This window comes from Gambusia affinis, linkage group LG14 (assembly GCF_019740435.1).
Source record: "Gambusia affinis linkage group LG14, SWU_Gaff_1.0, whole genome shotgun sequence".
In the NCBI taxonomy this organism is placed as follows: domain Eukaryota; kingdom Metazoa; phylum Chordata; class Actinopteri; order Cyprinodontiformes; family Poeciliidae; genus Gambusia; species Gambusia affinis.
In genome coordinates, this window is record NC_057881.1 from 13,218,336 (window position 1) to 13,239,064 (window position 20,729).

The window sequence follows — 20,729 nt, forward strand, 5'->3', positions numbered from 1 at the left end:
ATCTTGGTAGGGAAAGTGTTTTATCCCCAACATATGGAAGAAATTGCTGCATAGCAGAGCTGTGGGATGCAGCCAATGTCTATTTTGATCTTTTTAGAGTCTATTACTGGACTTGCCATATGTTCACTTCATATTCAGAACGCCCACATCTGTTAGGACCTGCAAACACAGTGCTGGTCTATAGCTAATGGTGTCCTGCCACCTAGTGGGGAAACTAGAAATAAGCAGTTCAGTGAGTTCTTTCTTGGAATCCACTCATAATTTATATAATTTTCTTTCACTCGATCAGCCCCTTCGATGTCGAAGACCTGACTCTGTCATCGGGCAACTTGAGCAAAGCTGCAGCCCTCCAGAGACGAGTATCGGTCTACAGCCAGGGTACTCCTGAGACCCCCACCTTCCAGGACAGTTCCTTCTTTGTAAGTCCAAGCACTGTCTGTGTTGCATGACAAAACAAACCGAATAATTTTTATACATCATCAGTGTTGCACTAACCCTCATCCATCCAGTTCCACATCATAATGCCCTTCGGTGTCTCATAATCATGCTCTTGCTCATACCCCAAACGCCCCTCTCCCTCATCCCTGTGTGCTCGGGGTAAAGAAGTGGCCGCCATATCCTGTCGAGCGCCAGCGCCTCTCCTTCCTCCAAATGCTGCGAGAAACGCTGCTGGAGAAGCTAAGGCGCAGCCGCTCTTTTGGTGACCTGGCCTCGCTCCGGCCAAGGTCCAGATCCAGTCTGGAGGTCTATGTGAGTGTGTTGTGTGCCCCTTATCAGCCCACCGCCGCCCCCCCCTCTGGAACCCTAACTGTGTTGCTCCTGCCTCACTGAAACGACTCGGCTGGGTTTGTCCAGCTTCACTGTAAAACCTGCAGAATTGCATGTGTGGTAGTTTGCTTGTGGATGTGCATGACTTGCTTCTAGCCATTCATGCTGTGCAGTGCTGGTGATAAATTTACATACAGTTGATGAAGGCATTAATGTATTTGTTTTAATCTGGGATCATTGTTTAGATGGAGAGTTCAGCTGTGTATTCTCCAGCCTAAAGATCAGCTACAAATGAAATGAGTTTATAAAAATGATCATAAAATGATTCAGAACCAACCAAGACATAAAGCTACTACAATCTGAAAGAAGGTGTAACATCAGTGCCTCTGATAAAGTGGGTTTTATATTGACAGTTAGACTGAGAAGTTCAATCTCTACAGGAATTCACATCCTGCCACATGGACAAGCCAAATTCTTTCTAGAGAAAAGTTTCATTGCTAAGAAGTTTGTTCACAATGACTAATTAAGCTATCAACCATCAGGCACAGTAATGGCAGCATCATGTTGAGGGGCTGTTTTACCGTCAGTCATTTTAGTGCCATCCACTGAGTGGATGGATTAAATTATAAGCTGTACTATCTCCATTTTTCTTTTTCTTTGCCTCAGATCAACATCTAGATGGTTGAGATTTTAGCGCCTCAAAACTGGTTCTGGAGTGAATATATTTTCTTTAGGAATAATAAATTATTTTGGAATTTAATTAAATTGAATAAAGTGGGCCTTGCACTGAGGTAGTTATGTAAAATATCATGGAAAAAAAGAGACTAAAGTCCAGCAGGAAATATGGAAAAACTTTGGTGGCTGCAAAATTAATTCTCTACATTGATTTTATCTTATGAACATTTATCCAAATATTAGTAAGTTCATATTATTATGTGTATGGAAAAATATCTTCTTGTGTGGATTAAAGAAAATCCATTCTTCTTACAAGTAAGTTAAGTAAGTTTGTTTGTTGTATAATTCCTTTCAAGGCGTTACATTCATCATTTAAATCTGAAAATCAATATAATATACGAAGAAATAAGGATGTATGTAAATGACTCACCAACACTTGATTTTCCATGATTTACTTCACTTTTTTACTCTCCTTTGAACTGAATCATTTTAGCCCTAAGTCTTTAAAGAGAAGAGTTAAAGCTGTCGTTTCTGATCATTCCTGTCTAGACGCTCACATTTGAAATCGTCTCGCTGTCTTTGATGTCTTAAAGTCTGACTCCTTTCTTTGCCTTTCCAGTCCACTTTACCAGACGACGTCTTTGAGAATGGCGGCTGCGGTGTGGCCGAGTGCAAACGTCTGTCCTTCACCTTCTCTGACACGTCGGGGTCTTCGCCCAGTCCCGCCCAGAGCTCCTTCTCCCAGAGCCAGTCCAACCCTGAGATCACTGTCACTCCTCCAGACACGGATTCATTATCCACCCCCATCCTGCAGACCAGGGAGGACTCCATTGCAGAGGAGCATTTAGAGGAGGAAGAGGAGGACGAGGAGGAAGTGTATGAGGAGGACGGGGAAACGGGAAGCAGAGGGAGCAGGAACAGTGCCAGCCTTGCCAGTGATGAAGCCGATGTTGCCGACTCAGAGTGGGAGCGCACCGAGTCCCAGCGCAACTCCATCTCCAACTGCGGCTCGGCCGCTCCGTCGCTGTGCTCTGATGGACACCTGTCCACCGTGGCGCCTGAGGACGTCTTCCTGGACCACTCCGACGAACTGAAGCCGGTGGAGCTGGACACGGAGGAGCCGGGCAGCCTGACCAGGCAGCTTGTGAAGAGGTTGACATCTTCAGAAATTGTCTCGCCTGCCGAAAGCTCGGCTGAAGGCGGGGGGAGCCTGGGCTGGGCGGGGGAGGGGAGCAGGGCTTTCCTGGAGAGCAGCCTGGAGGAAGCCATCCACAGCCTGCTGACCAAGCTGGAGTCGCTGACACATCGCTGCAGGGAGCTGCAAGACCTGGAGCAGGAAGTGATGCGCCTGGAGGACCTACTCAAGGTGATAAATCACATCAAGGACTTCTATCTATGATGATAAGTGTCTGAGAGAGGCAGTAAATGCCCTTCACACTTACTGTTAGCTTAAAAGTATTATTGCTGCCACAATGTTTAACACTTCCTTAAAATTAAAAACATAAACTTTACTTTTTTTTCTGCAAGTGAGTACAAAATTGTTAAATGGCAGGAAATGATTTTACATTTGTTTTACAAATAATTTATAAAATGCGATTGATGTAACTTGCTAAAGGTAACCAACTGTGCTTCCTTGAACAGGTTAGTGTTAACAAAACTCTGGTCTTTTTCTGCTAGGTGAGGGCTCGGTGTTGCTAGGTAACGACACAGTCCTGTCGATTGTGACTTATCTATCAGTAGGTTTTTGAAATGACTGACTTTCCAGACGCCCAGAAACTGTTTTTATAAAACGTTGAAACCCAAATAGCAGTATAAAAACTTGCAAAGTGTGAATTTTGCATGATAAGTCCTCTATAATTAATTCAGACCCTTCATGGACATTTGATTCACCTTCCAACAGGAAAAGCAGCACTAAGCATACAACCAGAACTACAGTTGAAAGGTTTAGATCAAGTTTTACATATGTATTAAAATGGCCCAGTCAGACCTAAATCCAAATTATAATCTGTGGCAAGACTTGAAAATCAAAGTTTTCAGATGCTCTCCATTCAATCTGGCTGAGCTTGAACTATTTTTTTCAGAGAAGCTAACTCAGACATTTTCCTAAAAGAGGCTCTGTAAAGTTTAGATTTTTTTTATGTAAAATATGCTGACATGTCCTTACATTCCCACCACATTTTGTTTTGGTTTATCAAAAATTCTAATAAAGTAGTATTGTGAGGTTTGTGGCTCTAACCTTTTTGTTTTTCTCATCTTTTGTAGTGTTTAATGTCCTTTTTTCCATGTGGTGCTCCTGTTTTTCCACAGTGTCGTCTGCCAGGTCACAGAAGCCGGTCCTCCAGCCTCAGCCTGACGGTGGAGAGCGCCCTGGAGAGCTTCGACTTCCTCAACACGTCTGACTTTGATGACGATGACACCGGAGACGACAACACAGGCATCTGCAGTCTCCCACAGAAATCTCCACCTTTGGATACAGACCCAGAAAGGATTGAGTGAGTTCTTGAAGGAACTAGAAGATTTGATGTTTTACTTCAATTTCATTTGTGTGACTTTCTTTCACTTATTAGGACCAACAATACTTGGTGGGATTTTTTTGTTTTTGCAAGGAAAGAGATTATTTTGTCCAGATTAAAACAAATCTGTAAAATTCTCCTTTAAATACTGTAGAACTTTAGGAGATTTTTTTATTCAAACCTACAGACAGTTCAACATTTTCTACTCTGATGTTCAGATTGTTAGAAAACCTGAATTTGAACCTGTCTTTGGAAAAGTATGACATTTTAAAATGCTGCCACCTTGTGGCCGCTGTTGGTGTGTGCTGCTCAGGAGCCAGCATCCCGAGGCCAGAGGACACCTGAGTGAAGCCCTGACAGAGGACACCGGGGTTGGAAACAGCGTGGCAGGAAGTCCGATGCCGCTCACCACTGGAAATGAAAACCTGGATGTAGCCATCGTCATCCACCTTCAGTACTGCATTCACCTCGTCCAGGTAGTTTTCCTCAGTCTTCTGCCATCAGAAACTGCAATATGATGTATTTATTGACGTATAACACTAAATTTTCTGGCAGATGCTGACCAGCGGGATGGGTGTGTGGCAGCGACGCGGTGTCCTCCTCAAACTGTCGGGACAGACGCAGCTGCTGGAGGAGTTGGCAGAGATCAGCGTTGACAGGCTAGGAGCTGTCACCTCAGCTGCCGACGGTACCAGCTGGCAACTTAAAATCCAGAGTTTGATGATTTTTTTTAAAAAACTAAAATCTAAATGCCAGATCTTACGTTGTACGATGTTTCTCCTTCCAGTTCTCCCGAGCCTTGCAGAGCGCCCGCAGCTGATGACTCTGTGGTCAGAGTGCAGCGGCTCTGCGGGGCTTTTCCACACTACGCTGGACCGGGTTTTCAAATACATAAACCAGCTCTACTCAGCAGTGCTGCAGGAGAGACACCCACACAGCACTCACACAGGTCGGCACCTGACCTGTAAACCAACAACAGCTTTAATTTTGTTCCTGAGGTAGAGCCTGTTACACAGGAACCATGTGTAGGAAGGCTACAGTTTGTGGTAATTGCGCTAGAAGTTAGACAATTAAATTCCTTCTCAGAGGCTGTTTAAATGCATGAATATGTTTGTCTACACATTCAATGAATTGATGTGTAAATGCCCTTTCTTATTTAGATTAACTTACAAGATATGTTTATTTAGTTATTTTAACTGCGTTCCTTTTTTAAGTAATAACGACTCTGCAAAAATACAAAATCGTCTCTAATTTCTAGTGCAAAAATCTTAATACACTAGAAATAATACAAAACTAACTTACAAGTAACTTTTCAGCGAGATATAGGAGCTTGTCTTAAAAACATAATTCCTTAATATTGATTTTAAAAAGCACTAGCTCTTCTGTCAGACTCTTTCACGTATGACATGGGAAACAAGACTGGTTATAAGTGGGGGGAAAAAAAATCTGCCAGTGGAACTAATACTTTTTTTAAAATCAATATTTAGGAGTTATTGATGTTAAATGAGCTCCTATATCTTGCTGAAAAGTTACTTGTTAGTTTTGTCTTATTTCCATTTAATAAAAATAATTCCACCAGTAGCTAAACAAAAAAAATAATTACTTGGTAAGATTTTGCACTTTTGCAGTGAATAACTTTATTGGAATGATTTAAGATCCATGTTGAGGTCGCTAGATTAACCCACAGTATGTCATTGGGTGTGTTACGTCAGTTTACTACAGTTTGTTTGAAAACAAGAGAACAGTAAAGTAAATGTAATATTAAATATAAAACCTTTTAGAATGTTGAAGAAATAAGGACAGAATTTGAGGTAACAAAGCAAAAGTGTTACTTGTTGATCCTAGCATTAGCACTGCAGCACAGCAGTCTGCTACAGGAAGTTAGAAAAGTTGTATTTATTTTAAATGTTCATAAAAGAGCTTAAAATGTTTCTAGCTTGTACTCCAGTCCAGATTTGAACTGAACTGCAATTTAATCAGCACCCAATTCAGGCCTTGTTTTCAGATCATGCTCAGCTATTACCTGCAACCACTTATTTAATTTACTAAAATTTATACGCAGACTTATTTAATACTGAAACTGTTGCAATCGACAATATATGTTTTCCTTTTCTTCAGTGATTGGCATGGTTGTGGGTGAGATGGTGGACAGGAGCGACCTGGCTGCGGCGCACGGTCCTCCTGCTGCGGCGCTCTCCCGGGACGTCCTGACTGTGTTTCAGTTCCACAACTACGTCCTACAGCACGACGTTCAGGACATGGAGACGCACCTGTTGCACCTGGCCAGAGAAGGTGAGTAGTAAAGGGCAAAGTCAATGTTTTTCAAGATCAGTTTATGTTTTTTCCTCGAATAATTATTTTACTTAAACCAAACAGCATATGGTTTTTTGCAGTTATTAATAAATGTAAGTAGAATATATAAAGATCCTTAGCTGTGCTGAAAGAAGAAAAAATCATTTGAAGTTCATATCTTTCAGATCACTTTGCAAAAGAAAAGCCATTGTATTTGAGTACAACAAAAGTTAATTTCTTCTTCTGTTCATATGATACATTTATCTTCCAAGTTACCCCAAATCATTAATATATTCTATACAAAACTATTCATAACCCAGTAATTTAAATGTATTAAATTTTTTAGATGTGTTTTTTAACTGGAATTAAAAACCTCAGTGTGTTTGCTGGTGTTGCTATGCATTTCTAAAGATTCCCCTTTGTTCCTCTAATGCCCCTAAATAAAATCTAATTTAATTGTTGCAAAATACGGTCCTGCAGAATATTGAATACTGGGAGTTGAATACAAATGCATGCAACCAATTGTTAGGAGAAAATAAATACAAATTGAAACGTTATTATCCTGTTCTTTCTGTTTTTAGAGTAACACAATACTTTGTGTTTTTATAAGGCTTAAAAGTGCAACAAAGCTTGTCCAAAATGCATCCAAATGCTTGATATTGACAGCAGAGGTTTTGCTCATTTTCTGCTTGTGTTCATTCACAGAGGGCTTTGCAGAGATCCTGTGCAGTGATGATTTCTCTCGTTGTCTGGCACAACTGGAGGAGGTGCCTTTGTCGACTCTCTGGCCTCGCAACGGCACCCTGCGGGCCCTGGCCTCCCTGCTGACAGCAGACGACCCGCAGGTCAACAAGGCAGCAGCTGACTACCTCTCATCTGGAGCATCAGACAGACACTTCAGGACCAGGGTGAGAGGTGGCGACCATAGACGAGGTTTGCGTTGAGTCTCAGCAGAAGCAGCATCTGAATGTTGTCTTGTGTTTGTAGGCTGTAGAGTATTACACCCAGGCACTGTCGGAGGCTGGAGTTCAGAGCCAGAGGGCGGCCTGCTCGGCTCTCAGCTGTCTGCAGGTCAGAGTCACATCCCACTATTGTCTGAAAGCAGTTACACACTTCTAAAGATAGAAGAATATAACTTGCTTATAGGATTCATAAAGCTGTTTTTATGCACCTGAAGGCAGTGGAGAGCCTGAAAGCAGTCGTAGCGCTGTGTGATTCAGCTGATGAAGAGCTGCGCCATGTCGCCATAGAGACGCTGCTCACGTTTGGTGAGTGCTGTTTTGAGTCCTTGGAAATCAAATCATTTCTCAGTCAATGCATGATTATGTTCAAATGAGAGCTAATATGAGTGGAGCTTGTATTTTTTATTTTTTTTTGGGGGGGCGGGGGGGTGTTCCCCCACCAGGGGGTCTTTTTGTGGGCTCTAGTGTCCCTTATATGACAGTAGGCTGACAGGAAAGGGGGATGGAGAGGGGGGAAGACATGCGGCAAATGTCGCCGGGTCCGGGAATCAAACCCGCGACGGCCGCGTCGAGGACTGAAGGCCTCCATATGTGGGTCGCGCTGTCCCCTACGCCACCGCCGCACGTCCTGGAGCTTGTATTTTTACTTTTTTTTTCTTTTTTTTACTAAAAATCTTATTTTAGGGAACTTGCTTAAAAACCTACATTTGATGTCAACCAATACTATGCCTCCTACTGGCCAACCAGTGTAACTTAATATCACTTAGATGTTATAAGTGATGGATTTTTTTTAGCGAGTATATCAAGCTGTTGCTCAGTTGCACTACAAATAATTATTTTAAAATTGTCTTTACACAAAATATTCTTACCTGGTAAAAAGTTTGGAAATAATATTAAGATGAATCCAAATGCAGTATTCTTTAATTTTTTTTTATATTAAGAGCTAATGTATATGTGTTAGATGCAGAGTAAAAAAATAATAATTTCAGTTCTTATGAGTAGTTTTTTATTTTCATAAGGATAGAAAAGCAAAAACACATCTGGTTTTATTATTTTTCCTTTTTTATTAGTTAGGTTAAAGTGTAGTCTGCTTTTTTTGTTTTTGTGATCAAAATGTAATGATAGACATTTATATTCTGTTTTCTATTCTCTTCCCGTTTTTAAAACAAAAATAAAACAGAGTGTCTCCACTTTTTTTGAAAAAATATTCATGAATAACAACAAACGAATACAAATAAAATCCATTCTTGTTGCACATGAGCAAGACATCGATCACTTCCATATTTTATGAGCAGCGACAGACCGGGGATTAGCATACTTTGCTTGCACAAAATGAAGTTTGGAGCCAAATTTTAGGTTCTCTTCTTTGATAGACTTTATTATTTTAAACATGAAAAAAAATAAATCCAACCTATTTTAACTTTCTATTCCACTGCTTTTGACCACGTCAGAAAAATTTACCTTCATATTTAAGCAATAAAACCAACTGACAAAAGATGCTCGATCCTTGATGATTGGTTTATCCAGAATGATCATTATATAAAAACCTCCTGCTTTTCTAAATGGCCCTTGTTGCTGTTGCAGGCGAGGAGGGGCGGCTGGCATACGAGCAGCTGGACACTGTGGTTGGGGATATGATCCGTCTGGGTACGCGGAGAGGAAACGCCGTCACCACCGCCTTCTGAATCATCGAGCCGCTTAAAACCTAACAAACCCAGTCGCCGAGGAGCATCAAGGGACGACGGCGAGCTCTCCGAGCCGCTCTGCTTCTTCATCTGATGGCAAGAAACTGATTTATGTTCGTAGCTGCCTCTTGAGAAGAACTAACACCAAACAAACGGTCGTAACACACAACCTATACCCCTCGATCCAGACCTGGACTCCTTTTACCTTAATATGAGACAACCGCCGCACTCCTCCTTTCCTAACTTGCTTCCTGAGCCAGGCAGGCCAAGTCTCGGGCTGAACTGGAAGCGAAGCTGGAACTTGACTGGACGCAAAGCTGCTGCTACACAGACTGCGGATATTCCTGCAAAGCATCCTCTCATTGGAAACAAGCACACAACAACCACATCACTTACTACTAAGGAATCTGTTCATATCTACAGACCGACGTGACGCTTAATTTTTTTGTGATTTTTAAGTAATTATTGCAGCATGTTTTAGTTGCATTGCTTTTAGGTGCTTTCAGAAGACTGCACTAGTAAGCTTGTAAATGCGGCATCTTTTACATGGCTGGAAAATACACCTGGTTGTGTTCACAGTGTAATTTGATTCATGTTTTCTGGTACGTTCCATTTGATTTTCAGGGATTTTGCAGAGGCTGAAAGGCATGTTGGTGGAAGATGTTTTTGGGGGGTTTTTTTAGTAGTAAGTGAAGTCAGAAAGCAGTTTACAGCCTTCTTGGTGATGAGATGAAGCAGGGGCCCACTGTTCCACTCACTCAGCAGTTTTATGTCTGAGCCTTCTCACGCTTGCAGTTTAACAAGTGCAATCTTTGTTTTGTACATGTTTTTTTTTTTCCTTCGTTTTTGTGCACCTCAACGATACGGGGAGCCCACAGGATGATGTCAGCTTCGACCACCTGAGCCTTGATGAGGTCGAGGCGGCAGATTCCAGAGAAACTCTTTTTGTAAATGTATTTTTCCTGCCGGATCAGGAGCCGCTGCAGGGTATTAAATCCGGCTCGGGATTTCTAGAGAACGCACGTTTTAGCATCTGAGAAAAAAAATAAAATAAAATAAAAAGAGGATAGGATCTGAGTTGTATCGTAGCCTTGTTTTAGGCTAGCTGCACATTTACATAATGAAAGGCTTTGTTTTTCCACATCTCTAAACACTGTGTGGAAAAAAAATTACCAGAGGTAAGGATCTACAGGTGCATCTCAATAAATTAGAGAATACTTTAAGGTTAAATTAAAGTCATGGAGTTCACAACGCGAAAATTGTGCATAGATTTATTAGAGAGTGGTATTTCAGTTATTTATTCTGGTTCATGTTGAAAGTTCACCAGTTGACAAAATTTAGCTCCTTAGCTGTACGTAATAATTTTCAAAATATTTTAGGCATCAGTGACACAAGGTCACTTTTTGAATTAAATTGAGATAAGCTTTTGAATTATATTTTGATTTATTGAGCTGCTCTTGAAATGCCTGCTTGTCTAATGCTACCTGTACTACTGAGTCAAGTGCTGACGCACCAAGACAAACGTTCACATAAAAACCCGTTTCCTATTTATTGTTTACTCCTTGTAACTCTACTACTCTTTTGGAGTTAAACTGCAGTAGTGCAGAAAAACCATGTTCTGTGAATAGTTTTCATATTTATGTTGTATTTTCAGGTCTAAGATGAACTGTTGACCTTGATAGTTTTATTATGATCTTGTAAACTGATGGTTAATTTTAATTGGAGATTGTTTTAATAGAAATATATTAGATTATAATTTTTGGAGGAGATTTGATATGTTTTCTTCATTGAAGTATAATAATTTTGAGACTTCTATATATTTATAAATGTTACTTTATCAACTAGATTTACTGTAACCAAAGGAAATTTAATTATAATTTTGACCATTTTTTAGCAAAAAAAAGAGCTAATTCAAGAGAATGTATTTTCAACAAAACATTTGCATTAAGACCAGAACTCAGATCTAAAAAAAGCACAACTTAAAGAATTAAACCCACAATAGATGGAAACAGACATTTAGATGCAACTTCTGAATCCAGTTCAAAGCCATATTAAATATTCTTATACATTATTTTTTTCCCGTATTATCTGTAAATGTGTGAACAGTTATTAAAAGATTGTCATTTGTTTTTCTATACAATCTTTTTTTTTTTTTGCAAAGTATGATCCAAATCTGAAGCAATTTTCATTTCATTATGTGCATTTAGCAGTACAGTATTTTTAGCCTAGCATCTAAATTAACCCACTCTGTATATAGCATTCTCCCTTTTATGAACTTGCAGTTGACCAGTGTTTATAATTAGTGGGCCATGTGAATCCTAACCACTGTTGAGTACAAGCAGGCAAAAGTGTGCACATGTGGAGTTATTTACAGTCTTAACACTTTGCTGAAATTGAAATTAATTTGTGGTCCATAGCTTCAGCACTGATCCATCTACTACTCATCTGTTGTGGTCAGCAGTATTTCTTGTGCTACCAATATTGCAATAAAGTATATTTTTGCATATTTAAAATTACTGTTTTGAATTTCTACACAAGTCTGCATCTTTTGTAAAAAGGTTTTTCTAATTCTGTATTGGCTGTTTTAGCTTGTGTTACGAGCCAACATAAGCTAAATGTGTTACAAGTCATGCATTTTTTTACTGTAAACAAAAAGGGAGGCCTCTGCATGTGGAAAGAGATGTTTTCTTTTTACTAAAGTGCAAAGAAGTAAGTAAATAAGGTGCAAAGGCATTCACGTACAAGTGTAAGTTAATAGCAGAAAGTGGGTTCCTTGTGTGAAGAAATGAGTCAACATGACCCATTTTTATAAGAAAAACAATTTTACTCTCTTAAAAAAAATAAAATAAAAAATCTGAACTTTAAGAGTTGTCACAATACCAAAATATATGTACAAAGAAGAGTGCAATAAAAGCTACTTGAGGATAAATGCAGCAGTTCTATCACACACCTTTAAAGTGAAAAATAGCCAACATAAACCTAAAGTTTATTGCATAGACCATGTAAAAAATAAATAAATAAAATAAAATAAATCAGTTAAAAAGCGACTTTACGTTTTAGACCAGGGTCTGCCAACAGCCAGATTTATTAACATACAAAACAACAAGGTTGAAACCAAGTCTGGAAAACATTTGCTTCGGTTTTAAACTACAGGGCCCCTCTAAAAAAGAAAAAAAGAAAAAAGAAAAGAAAAAGAAAAAAAGGCACATCTCCTTCAAAAGAAGGCTTTTCTAAAGTCAGTTTAATCCTGAGGGTCCTGCTTCGTCATGATCTGACGTCTCTTCATCACTGTAGTCTGCCTCCTCTTGCTCAGCTGGATCTGCCTCTTCTGCATCAAATGCAATGTCCTTCATTTCTTCCAGGCTCTCTGGGCATTTTCCAGTCAGTCTCTATAAATACATTATACAAGTTGTTAATTTGTACCAAGAGAGATCGTGCCCTTACAATGAACTTTATTTACCCTGTGAAAAACACTTCAACTCAGTGCACAAGGGAGCCGTTTAAACTATTGGATTAAGTGTGCCATAATTTCTCCATGCTCACCAGCTCCAGTTACAAACCTGCATGGCACTGCTAAAACTGCTGCACTTTTGGATAAAAGGCCGTATCAAGTTCGGAAACTTAATATGTCAAGGCCTAATTATGGCATTTACTGCAATCTAAGATCAGGTTGAGCTTTAAGACAAAGGCAGACAGGACAAAGAAAATCCATGCCAGGTGTTTGGTAGATATACAGAGTTAAAATCTGAGAAACAAGAAAGTGCAAGGGTACAAACCTCAATCATGTCCGCCATGTACTGCACATGTTGTGCCAGCTCCTGCAGCTCTTCATTCTCAGACTGGAGCTTGCTAATCTGCTCATCTCTGGCTTCAATGTCTTTGTGCAACTGGTTTAAGAGAAATTAGTTGTTCAGAGCTTGAAGTACAAGGTTACCAAACTGAAGAACATTAAAAGCACTAAAGACAGTTTTGACAGGCCTGACTGAACAGAGAAGTAGACAAAAGCCAACTAATGATTGAATACATTTACTGCAGTCTGGACTGGTTCCTTCTCAGGGTCAAGGGAGTTGGAGCGTGGGAACGTTCAGAAAGCTAAACATTATCGGACCCCTAGTGATTAACTCACCTTCTCATTCTCCTGTAGGACGCTGTACAAAGCCTTTCGTCGTTCTTCTGCTACTTCTTTCCAGTACGATGAAGGAGGAGTTTCTAGAAAAGTGCAAGACAAAAATGTCACTTTTAGAGGGCGACTGTGAATTTCACCAGTTATAGAACTGACCATAAATTTACCTTTGACCATAAGTTCATATGCTTCTTTGGACAGGCCATCTGGTACACAGTCAACTTCTTCTGTTTGTGTGGCTTTTACTTCTACTTTAACCCTCTTCGAACCTCTTGACTCATCCAGTATCCACCGTTTCCTCTTAGGAATAACTTTCCCTGTCTAAAACAGAAAAATCGGGATTAGGAACGGACGAACCCTTAGCTATACAATTAAGACTGTTGTTGCAGACCATACCTGAGCCGATTTCAAACTTTTGTTGACTACTGAAGGTTGGAGGACCTGCAGGCTTTGCCTTTGTTGTCCAACTGCCTTTTGAGATGGTACAGAGAAGCTCTGAAAGACAAATATACCTTCAGAGATCAGAAAAGGCCATTTTCACCTTTACAGCAATTCTTTAAATGCATAGAATTAGAGACTCCTTATATGGCATACAAGTGCAAACATACATAAAGTTTAGTGCATAGATTACATCTTGAAATCAATTTCAAACATTGCACTCAACTTAATCATCTACATAATACCTGGAGAGACTATTAAACATGAGCTTCAGAAAGAAAGGCATTGTGATAACAGAAGACTTCGGGGAAAACCAGAACGTGGCACAAGTCAGAAACTGCCCAAATAGTACACCGTGGCATGAAAGTATTCAGCGTTATGATTTTCTGAGCTTGTCATCAACTGACACAAAAGCCTTTAGTTACACTGTCACTAAAAGTAGAGAGACAGCTCCTTAAACAACTGCCACAAGCTCAATGATAGGGCACAAAGTCACTGCGGTCATGGGAAAGTTCCTCTTGAATGCTCATTAAGGACCAGGTGACACAGCCCAGTTAATGTTTGCCTAGATCTCAAAGGCACCATTGTTTTGAGGCTGATTAAGTCATCTTTCAGAGATTTGAACCATTTGAGAGCCTAACAAAAAGTGTAATGCAATCAATTTCAGGGAGAAGAGCCATTATGATGTAATCCACCAATTCTCAAGTAAACCAATTTCAAATGTTAGTTTCCTCTTCAAGTATTTTTTTTTAATTGAAGGACATCTTGAAATGCCATTAGAATATTGTTGAGTTTGGTTAGATTGAAAAGAAAGCAGCTACAAATTCTTGAACCTGTGAACAAGAAAATATTTTTTAGAAACTTGCAGAAACTTACATTTTCAGCTATGCTAAAAAGGATCCACATTATCTTAAGGCAATGTAGTCACTTTTTAAACCTAGATGCTGGGTTTATATTCCATTTGAGATAAAGTTAGAGTTTCAAAATATTCGATTAACTTTTCATCAAAAACAAAAAAGGGGTGGTGGCTTGTACAATTAACATGTTAAATACGTGGACCTGGCTTTAATTAACCACCATCTGGTGAGTTTAGAAATGGATTTGGCCGATCAGACCCGTATACAATTAATCAACAAAGCAGCACCAAAAAAAAAAAGAAAAACGCTTAAAACCCCTGAAGAAATACTTTAGAATTACCTTTATGTTCTCATTGGAGCTCCGCTGCTTCACGTTTCCAACGGAATTCATTTTCTTTCCGGAGATCTGATAAGTAAAGTCGGTCACAAATTAAAACAGTTACTGCACAAACATAAACCAAAGCAAATTAGGCGTCTAGTTATAAGTTGATTGTGATTTTAGTTGACTAGACGGCCAAAAACAACAGGATACCAACATGTTCTCGTGCTAAAAACAAGCTAATTAAAGGGTTATGCTAACGAGAGCGCCATGCAAGTATAATAATAAAGAAATTTGACTTAAATATAAGCCTCCGTACACCACAATCTCTAGTCAATGTGTTAATTACAAGAATATTTCAAACAGCCCAACATTAAGAAACGTAAACGCTACTCACCTTTCACAAACTCAACCGAACCTCTTCGCAACTCTTGTTTTCCTCAACTAAAATATCTCGCGCCAGAGGCTTAAATACGCAAACCTAGTCACATGTGAACCCACCAATCACCATTGAGAATTTTCATTTTCTTCTCCTCCGCCTCCTTCTCACACCAATAGAGAAGGAGAAAAGACACAGCATGAATGTCTCATACGGCAACGGTGCCGCCGTATTGTGAGTGGCTATTTCTATCTATCCATCTATCTATCCATCCATCCATCCATCCATCCATCCATCCATCCATCCATCCATCCATCCATCCATCCATCCATCCATCCATCCATCCATCCATCCATCCATCCATCCATCTATCTATCTATCTATCTATCTATCTATCTATCTATCTATCTATCTATCTATCTATCTATCTATCTATCTATCTATCTATCTATCTATCTATCTATCTATCTATCTATCTATCTAATTTATTTTTGAGATTTCATGAATATGTGGTATGTGTTATGAGGGCTAAGGATGGCAGTTAAATTAAAATTGAAGAAAAAAATATTTGTCTGTGTTTCCAAGCCACTCACTTGTGTTTCCAAGTCTCTTGTTTACAAGAATGTAAACAAAAACCTAGATAATCATTGCTCTGCGATGACGGGCGTGAGGGTGTTCAATGCACTTAAAAGATTAAAATCCTTGACAAAATATGAATCTTTTTCTATTTATTCAGTTTTATAATGTGAAAGAATGCGTTTACTAAAAGCATTTTAATTTTTAGGACAGCTACATAACATTGCAAGGTTCGAATAACTTACAAAGCCTAATGCAACTTACTTTAGTTACAGCGTATTTGTATTAATGCAAAAATGATTCATCCAGAAGAGCTCCAATATTCCAGATAACTATACATTTTTAGTTTTTCCCATCACAGTTGCAAAGCAAACACGCCACACAAAACATGGCGGACATGTTCTCACGTATCGGGGTCTTTTTTTTTTTACCAGGTAACGAAGCCGCTCCGTCGGGTCACGTGTCTTATTACGTCCAGTTATTGTAACTGCCCGCGCAGCCATTTTGAGGGGGAAGGCAGAGGACCCATCGAGCGCTAATGTACTGTTATTAGCCGCCCTGAAAGACACACACAGACACACACAAAGAAACCGAACGGGGCACACGTTGGACTGCACGTCGTTAAATATGGGCCCACCAGGAGACAGAACACGCCACACATCGACTGATAGAACGGGGGATCTCCGCTGGATGGTCGATTTATCTTGACATGGCATGCGGCGGGGCGAGCCGGAGGTTGTGACGACTGAAGAAAAGAGAAAGAACTAGCTCGAAGCGTCAGACGTTGGAAGAGGGGGGAGATTTTTGTTTAGCTAACGCTTGTTTCGCAGTTCAGCGTTTATTTTAATCGATTACCAACTGATTTGTGTCGAAAGTTGTTGACAACAGTTTAATATGGAGCTGAAATAGTGACCAGAAACAGTTACAACGTCAGTCTTCCGACTTTTAATAACAACACTGACAGTCTCGTTGAGCCAGAAAATGTAATAAAAGGCGTGGTAAGATGACTGACCACACTTAAAAAGCCTCAGTTAAGCCAGTCTGTCTTAAAATAAGATGTAGCTTTATCACTGGTTCACTACTAGTTAGTGTCAGAAATGAATAACTAGGTTGGCTTGCTAGCTAGCTAGCAGACCTTAGCTAGTGTGCTAAAAATACGCCCACATCATGACTATCAGCTGTGGCAGCAGCACGGGCCCAGGGCCAGATGAGTGACGGAAAAAGTTCAGGAAATGTCGGTTTACTTTCGCTGTAGTCTTCGATGTTACCGGGTGCCTGTGTCTGTTGGCATCTGTGTCTACCTGCCATGTTCGTCTGTATCCCCAGTCCTCCTGTAACACGCTCATAACACAGTCTGTGTTCAGAGAAACAAAACAAAACCGCAGCCATGGATCAGGGACTTTGAGATGACCCAGTTAATAGAATATCGGTCTGCTCGCTGTAGTTAACAATCTCACTAGCAAACAAACAAAAAAATGTCACCAATATGTGTTTTGTTTTGTAGCAGCCTTTTCTATTAGTTTCAGTTATCATTTCTAAAAGAGAGCCACATTTGAGTTGTTGTTTTCTTGAAATCTGTTGTTCTCATTTCAGTGGCAGTTGGAAAAAAAAAAAGTTAATTTGGCTTCAAGGCCATGTCTTAAAACATGGGTTTTTGATCAGGTATAAAGGCAATGGAGTCTTAGCCTGTTGAGCATTCCCCTTCTCAAAACTGCCTTTTTACAACAACCAAATATTGAAATGACTTAGTTTAAAATCTGATTTGTTGGTCTTTTAAGTTCATAGTGGTTAGAGGATCTAGTTTTAGAGTTTTGATGCGTCGTCAGCTCCATCCTTTCTTAAAAGTATAGAATAAATAGACAGTGTCGCTAAAGTACATCACACGAGAGGAAGAGACACTACCAACAAAATCTAACCATGGGGGACCCAACTTCACGAAGGAACCAAACAAGAAACCGGCTTCGAGCTCAGCTTCGGAAGAAAAGGGAATCTTTGGCTGATCAGTTTGACTTCAAGATCTATATAGCCTTCGTTTTCAAGGAAAAGGTTTGTTAACACGACAGCTACTGGAGATGCAGGACCATAAATGTGAATCGGTCAATCTTCCATTTTGCTATTGTCAAGTCAAATGCTAAAAACTGATGGAAACCTACAGCATTTAATTTCAGCATATTCCAGGTCTAGATGTGTATAGGGGAAAAATTTGGAAAATTATTTGTTATTCCTTGTGTTACATGTTCTCTTTTTTTCTGTCTTTCTTTGTGTCCTTCAACTTTTTAAATGTTCTAAATATAGCTTTGTCTTTTTTTCTTTTTTTTTTGTAACATCTCTTCACCATTTCAGGTCATTTAAACATTTTTTTTTGTTGTTAATAGAAAACATTCTTGACTTTTTCATAACTTTTTCTTTAATTTTGGAATGGATAAACAACAATTTCTTTTTTGCCACAAGTGAAAAACAGCCCCTCTCAGAATAGGCAGGTCAGACCTCAAAGAAAACCAGAAATATGATATGTATTGACCTGTGAAACCCTCAAAACTGCTTGCTTTGTTTTTAACAGAAGAAGAAGTCTGCACTTTTTGAGGTAGCTGAAGTGGTGCCTGTGATGACCAACAACTACGAAGAAAACATCCTAAGAGGTGTGCGCGATTCAAGCTATTCTCTGGAGAGTTCGATAGAGCTCCTTCAAAAAGATGTGGTGCAACTACATGCCCCCCGATACCAGTCAATGCGAAGGGTAAGGCTCGACTACATGAACAAAGTCCCCAATCATGGCTTTAAAAAATTCTTCGTTACTGTAATTATTTTTCTTTTTTCTTTAGGATGTGATAGGCTGCACACAGGAAATGGATTTTATCCTTTGGCCACGCAATGATATTGAGAAGATTGTCTGTCTGCTGTTCTCCAGATGGAAAGGGGCCGATGATGAGCCCTTTAGGCCTGTGCAGGTCAGACCTTTGCTCCTCTCATCACTTTGGCGTAACTGCTTGATAAATATGTTCAGCTCCATGTGCTACGTATCAGATTAATGTAAAATTTGTGTTGTCGGACACATTGAGTAAAAATAAACGACCTGAAGCCAAATTGCGCTGAGCAGTCAGGGAAGAGTACCTATACAGCTGTTCAGTCAGTTCTCCTTCAGAACTAAATGTTTGATGAAAACAGTGTTTTCAGTGAAAATATCCTGTTTCTTAACATTCTTTTTGTCATCTTGACCAAACGGCTCGATCACTGACCGTAGGACTTTCCTACGGAAAACATTTGACTTGTCCACACATGTGGAGCTTCATAGTTTCCATTTGAGGGAGTTGCTTCTTTCTTTGTCCAAACTGCAGACAAAAGTGCACACGGGTGAACATCAAGCTTCTTGAATGGCCTACCTAAATCCTTAACCTCCGCTCTATTGAACCTTTTCAATATGCCTAAATGTCATTCTTCTAAGTCTGCCAAATAACACAGTCAAATAGCAGTTCATAGTTGAGTGTGAAGCTTTTTTACAGGTTACTATTGGATGAAATTTAACCAGCAGCCTAGACTTTGCGTACAGACTCTTTCCTCTTCTTCTCAGGCCAAGTTTGAATTTCATCATGGAGACTACGAGAAGCAATGCTTGCATGCTTTGGGTCGTAAAGACAAAGCTGGAATGGTGATGAACAACCCAACCCAGTCTGTATTTCTCTTTATGGACAGACAACACTTGCAGGTACACCTGTTGAAAGGTTAAAAAAAAAAAAAATCAACTGGTTTATGAGGTTCAAAAACCCTGTCCTCTATAACGACGCCGTTGTACTTTTTGGTCGTTTCAGACTCCTAAAACCAAGGCCACGGTTTTCAAGTTGTGCAGCCTGTGCTTGTATTTGCCCCAGGACCAGCTGACCTGCTGGGGCGTGGGAGACATCGAGGATCACCTCCGCCCATACATGCCTGATTAAGGCTTCTTGCTTCACCCAGCCACACAGAGACAAGCCTTTACCTCTCCTTCCCTCCCTAAGCCTTCAGAAGCAAATTGATGTACTCATCTCCTCCCTGCCCCTTTAAAAGATTTGAACTTGTGCTTGGATCTCCTTTTTGTTGCCCCACTCATTTTCTCCCTCTAACCTGAAGCCCATTTGCTTCCCATCCTGTTTTTTTTTTTTTTTTGCTTTATTTTTTTTTTTTTACCCCATTCTTCCCATGTTTGTCCCAATACCTTCTCCCATTTTTTGGATTGGCTCTGACATTTTTATTTTTCTTCATTTCCTTTTCCTTACTCACCCTTTCTTTCATTTTGTTTGCTTTTTTTTAAAAAAAAATAATTTTTTTTTATTTGAACCTGCACGGACATTGATTTTTTTTTTTTTTTGAGTGGTTGGTTGTTCTCTTGGAGCCACACAGTCAACAGCATCGGTCACTGAATGAACTCTTTATGTTGCATCTAAACCGGAACAAACAATACACAAGTCTTCATGGTGGTTACGATGGACATGTCTTATATCCTTGATGTGATAAGAAAGGATTGTTAAAGCTTGTTTTCTAACGTTACTAGGGCTTCTAAAACAAGTTTAGACAATTTTTTTTGCCCAGGATAGGCATGAGCAGGTATCAGAACACCTGTACAGGCAAAGATAACAAGAGGAAGAGTGTTTGTCAAATCATATGGTGTAGGTATTGCTTCTTATAAACTGCCTTAGTTTTATTTGCTGGACTTAGATGTTTTTGTGTCATTTGCTTTTCTCAGAAACATACTAAACAGGCCTTTGATTAAAATCGCGAGTATCTCAAAAGGCATTGTGCAGAGTTAAGACATGTTATGTTGAAGTTGATTTTTCACAGTTCAATCCGTTCATGCACTATTTCATTTAAGCTACTGAAATCTGATGTTTTGCGCTTTGTTTTTGTTTTTTTGGAGGGACGTGGGTTGGTGATAAATCGCAATGGTGACAGATTTAACAATAATTATAATAATAATAATATACCTAACAAAAAAGTTTTGCTTAAACCTAACTGATTTCTGTTTAATTTGATCTATTAAAGTTGCAAATCTGCTGCCAAGCTTCTTTAAATTAAAATTGAGTTTTGAAGGGTTTGCTTTTTTCAAAGACTATGAAGTACAGTAGTACGTAAAGTTTCGCTCCTTGCTGATTCAATGTGTTTTAGCTGAAA

At 39.6% G+C, this 20,729-nt stretch overlaps 3 protein-coding genes across 6 annotated transcripts in view; 2 read left to right on the top strand and 1 right to left on the bottom strand.

Annotated features, from left to right (window-relative positions):
* ripor2 (RHO family interacting cell polarization regulator 2) overlaps positions 1 to 11,030 on the top strand; it is a 70,175-nt gene extending 59,145 nt beyond the window's left edge. For 3 of the 4 annotated variants that reach the window (XM_044137917.1, XM_044137916.1, XM_044137918.1), the window contains exons 12-23: positions 290 to 419; positions 604 to 750; positions 2,063 to 2,809; positions 3,751 to 3,935; positions 4,270 to 4,432; positions 4,512 to 4,644; positions 4,744 to 4,905; positions 6,075 to 6,248; positions 6,954 to 7,156; positions 7,236 to 7,319; positions 7,426 to 7,516; positions 8,795 to 11,030. In XM_044137917.1, coding sequence (XP_043993852.1) covers positions 290 to 419; positions 604 to 750; positions 2,063 to 2,809; positions 3,751 to 3,935; positions 4,270 to 4,432; positions 4,512 to 4,644; positions 4,744 to 4,905; positions 6,075 to 6,248; positions 6,954 to 7,156; positions 7,236 to 7,319; positions 7,426 to 7,516; positions 8,795 to 8,895 — 2,320 coding nt within the window. In that variant the 3' untranslated portion in view covers positions 8,896 to 11,030. The remainder of the gene's footprint in view (positions 1 to 289; positions 420 to 603; positions 751 to 2,062; positions 2,810 to 3,750; positions 3,936 to 4,269; positions 4,433 to 4,511; positions 4,645 to 4,743; positions 4,906 to 6,074; positions 6,249 to 6,953; positions 7,157 to 7,235; positions 7,320 to 7,425; positions 7,517 to 8,794) is intronic. The other variant, XM_044137919.1, reaches the window with a different exon arrangement.
* Positions 11,031 to 11,943: 913 nt separating this feature from the next.
* gmnn (geminin DNA replication inhibitor) lies at positions 11,944 to 15,177 on the bottom strand. The gene is made up of 7 exons (XM_044137923.1): positions 15,030 to 15,177; positions 14,654 to 14,719; positions 13,415 to 13,513; positions 13,186 to 13,339; positions 13,022 to 13,104; positions 12,672 to 12,782; positions 11,944 to 12,284 (listed from the first exon to the last, which is right to left on the bottom strand). The coding sequence occupies exons 2-7, from the start codon at positions 14,702 to 14,704 to the stop codon at positions 12,132 to 12,134; spliced, it is 651 nt and encodes a 216-aa protein (XP_043993858.1). The 5' UTR covers positions 14,705 to 14,719; positions 15,030 to 15,177; the 3' UTR covers positions 11,944 to 12,131.
* An 891-nt stretch (positions 15,178 to 16,068) lies between these two features.
* lg14h6orf62 (linkage group 14 C6orf62 homolog) lies at positions 16,069 to 20,641 on the top strand. The gene is made up of 5 exons (XM_044137922.1): positions 16,069 to 17,633; positions 18,148 to 18,324; positions 18,410 to 18,535; positions 19,156 to 19,290; positions 19,394 to 20,641. Exons 1-5 carry the CDS (start codon positions 17,505 to 17,507, stop codon positions 19,517 to 19,519), a joined length of 693 nt encoding a protein of 230 aa, XP_043993857.1. The 5' UTR covers positions 16,069 to 17,504; the 3' UTR covers positions 19,520 to 20,641.
* The last annotated feature ends 88 nt before the right edge of the window (positions 20,642 to 20,729 follow it).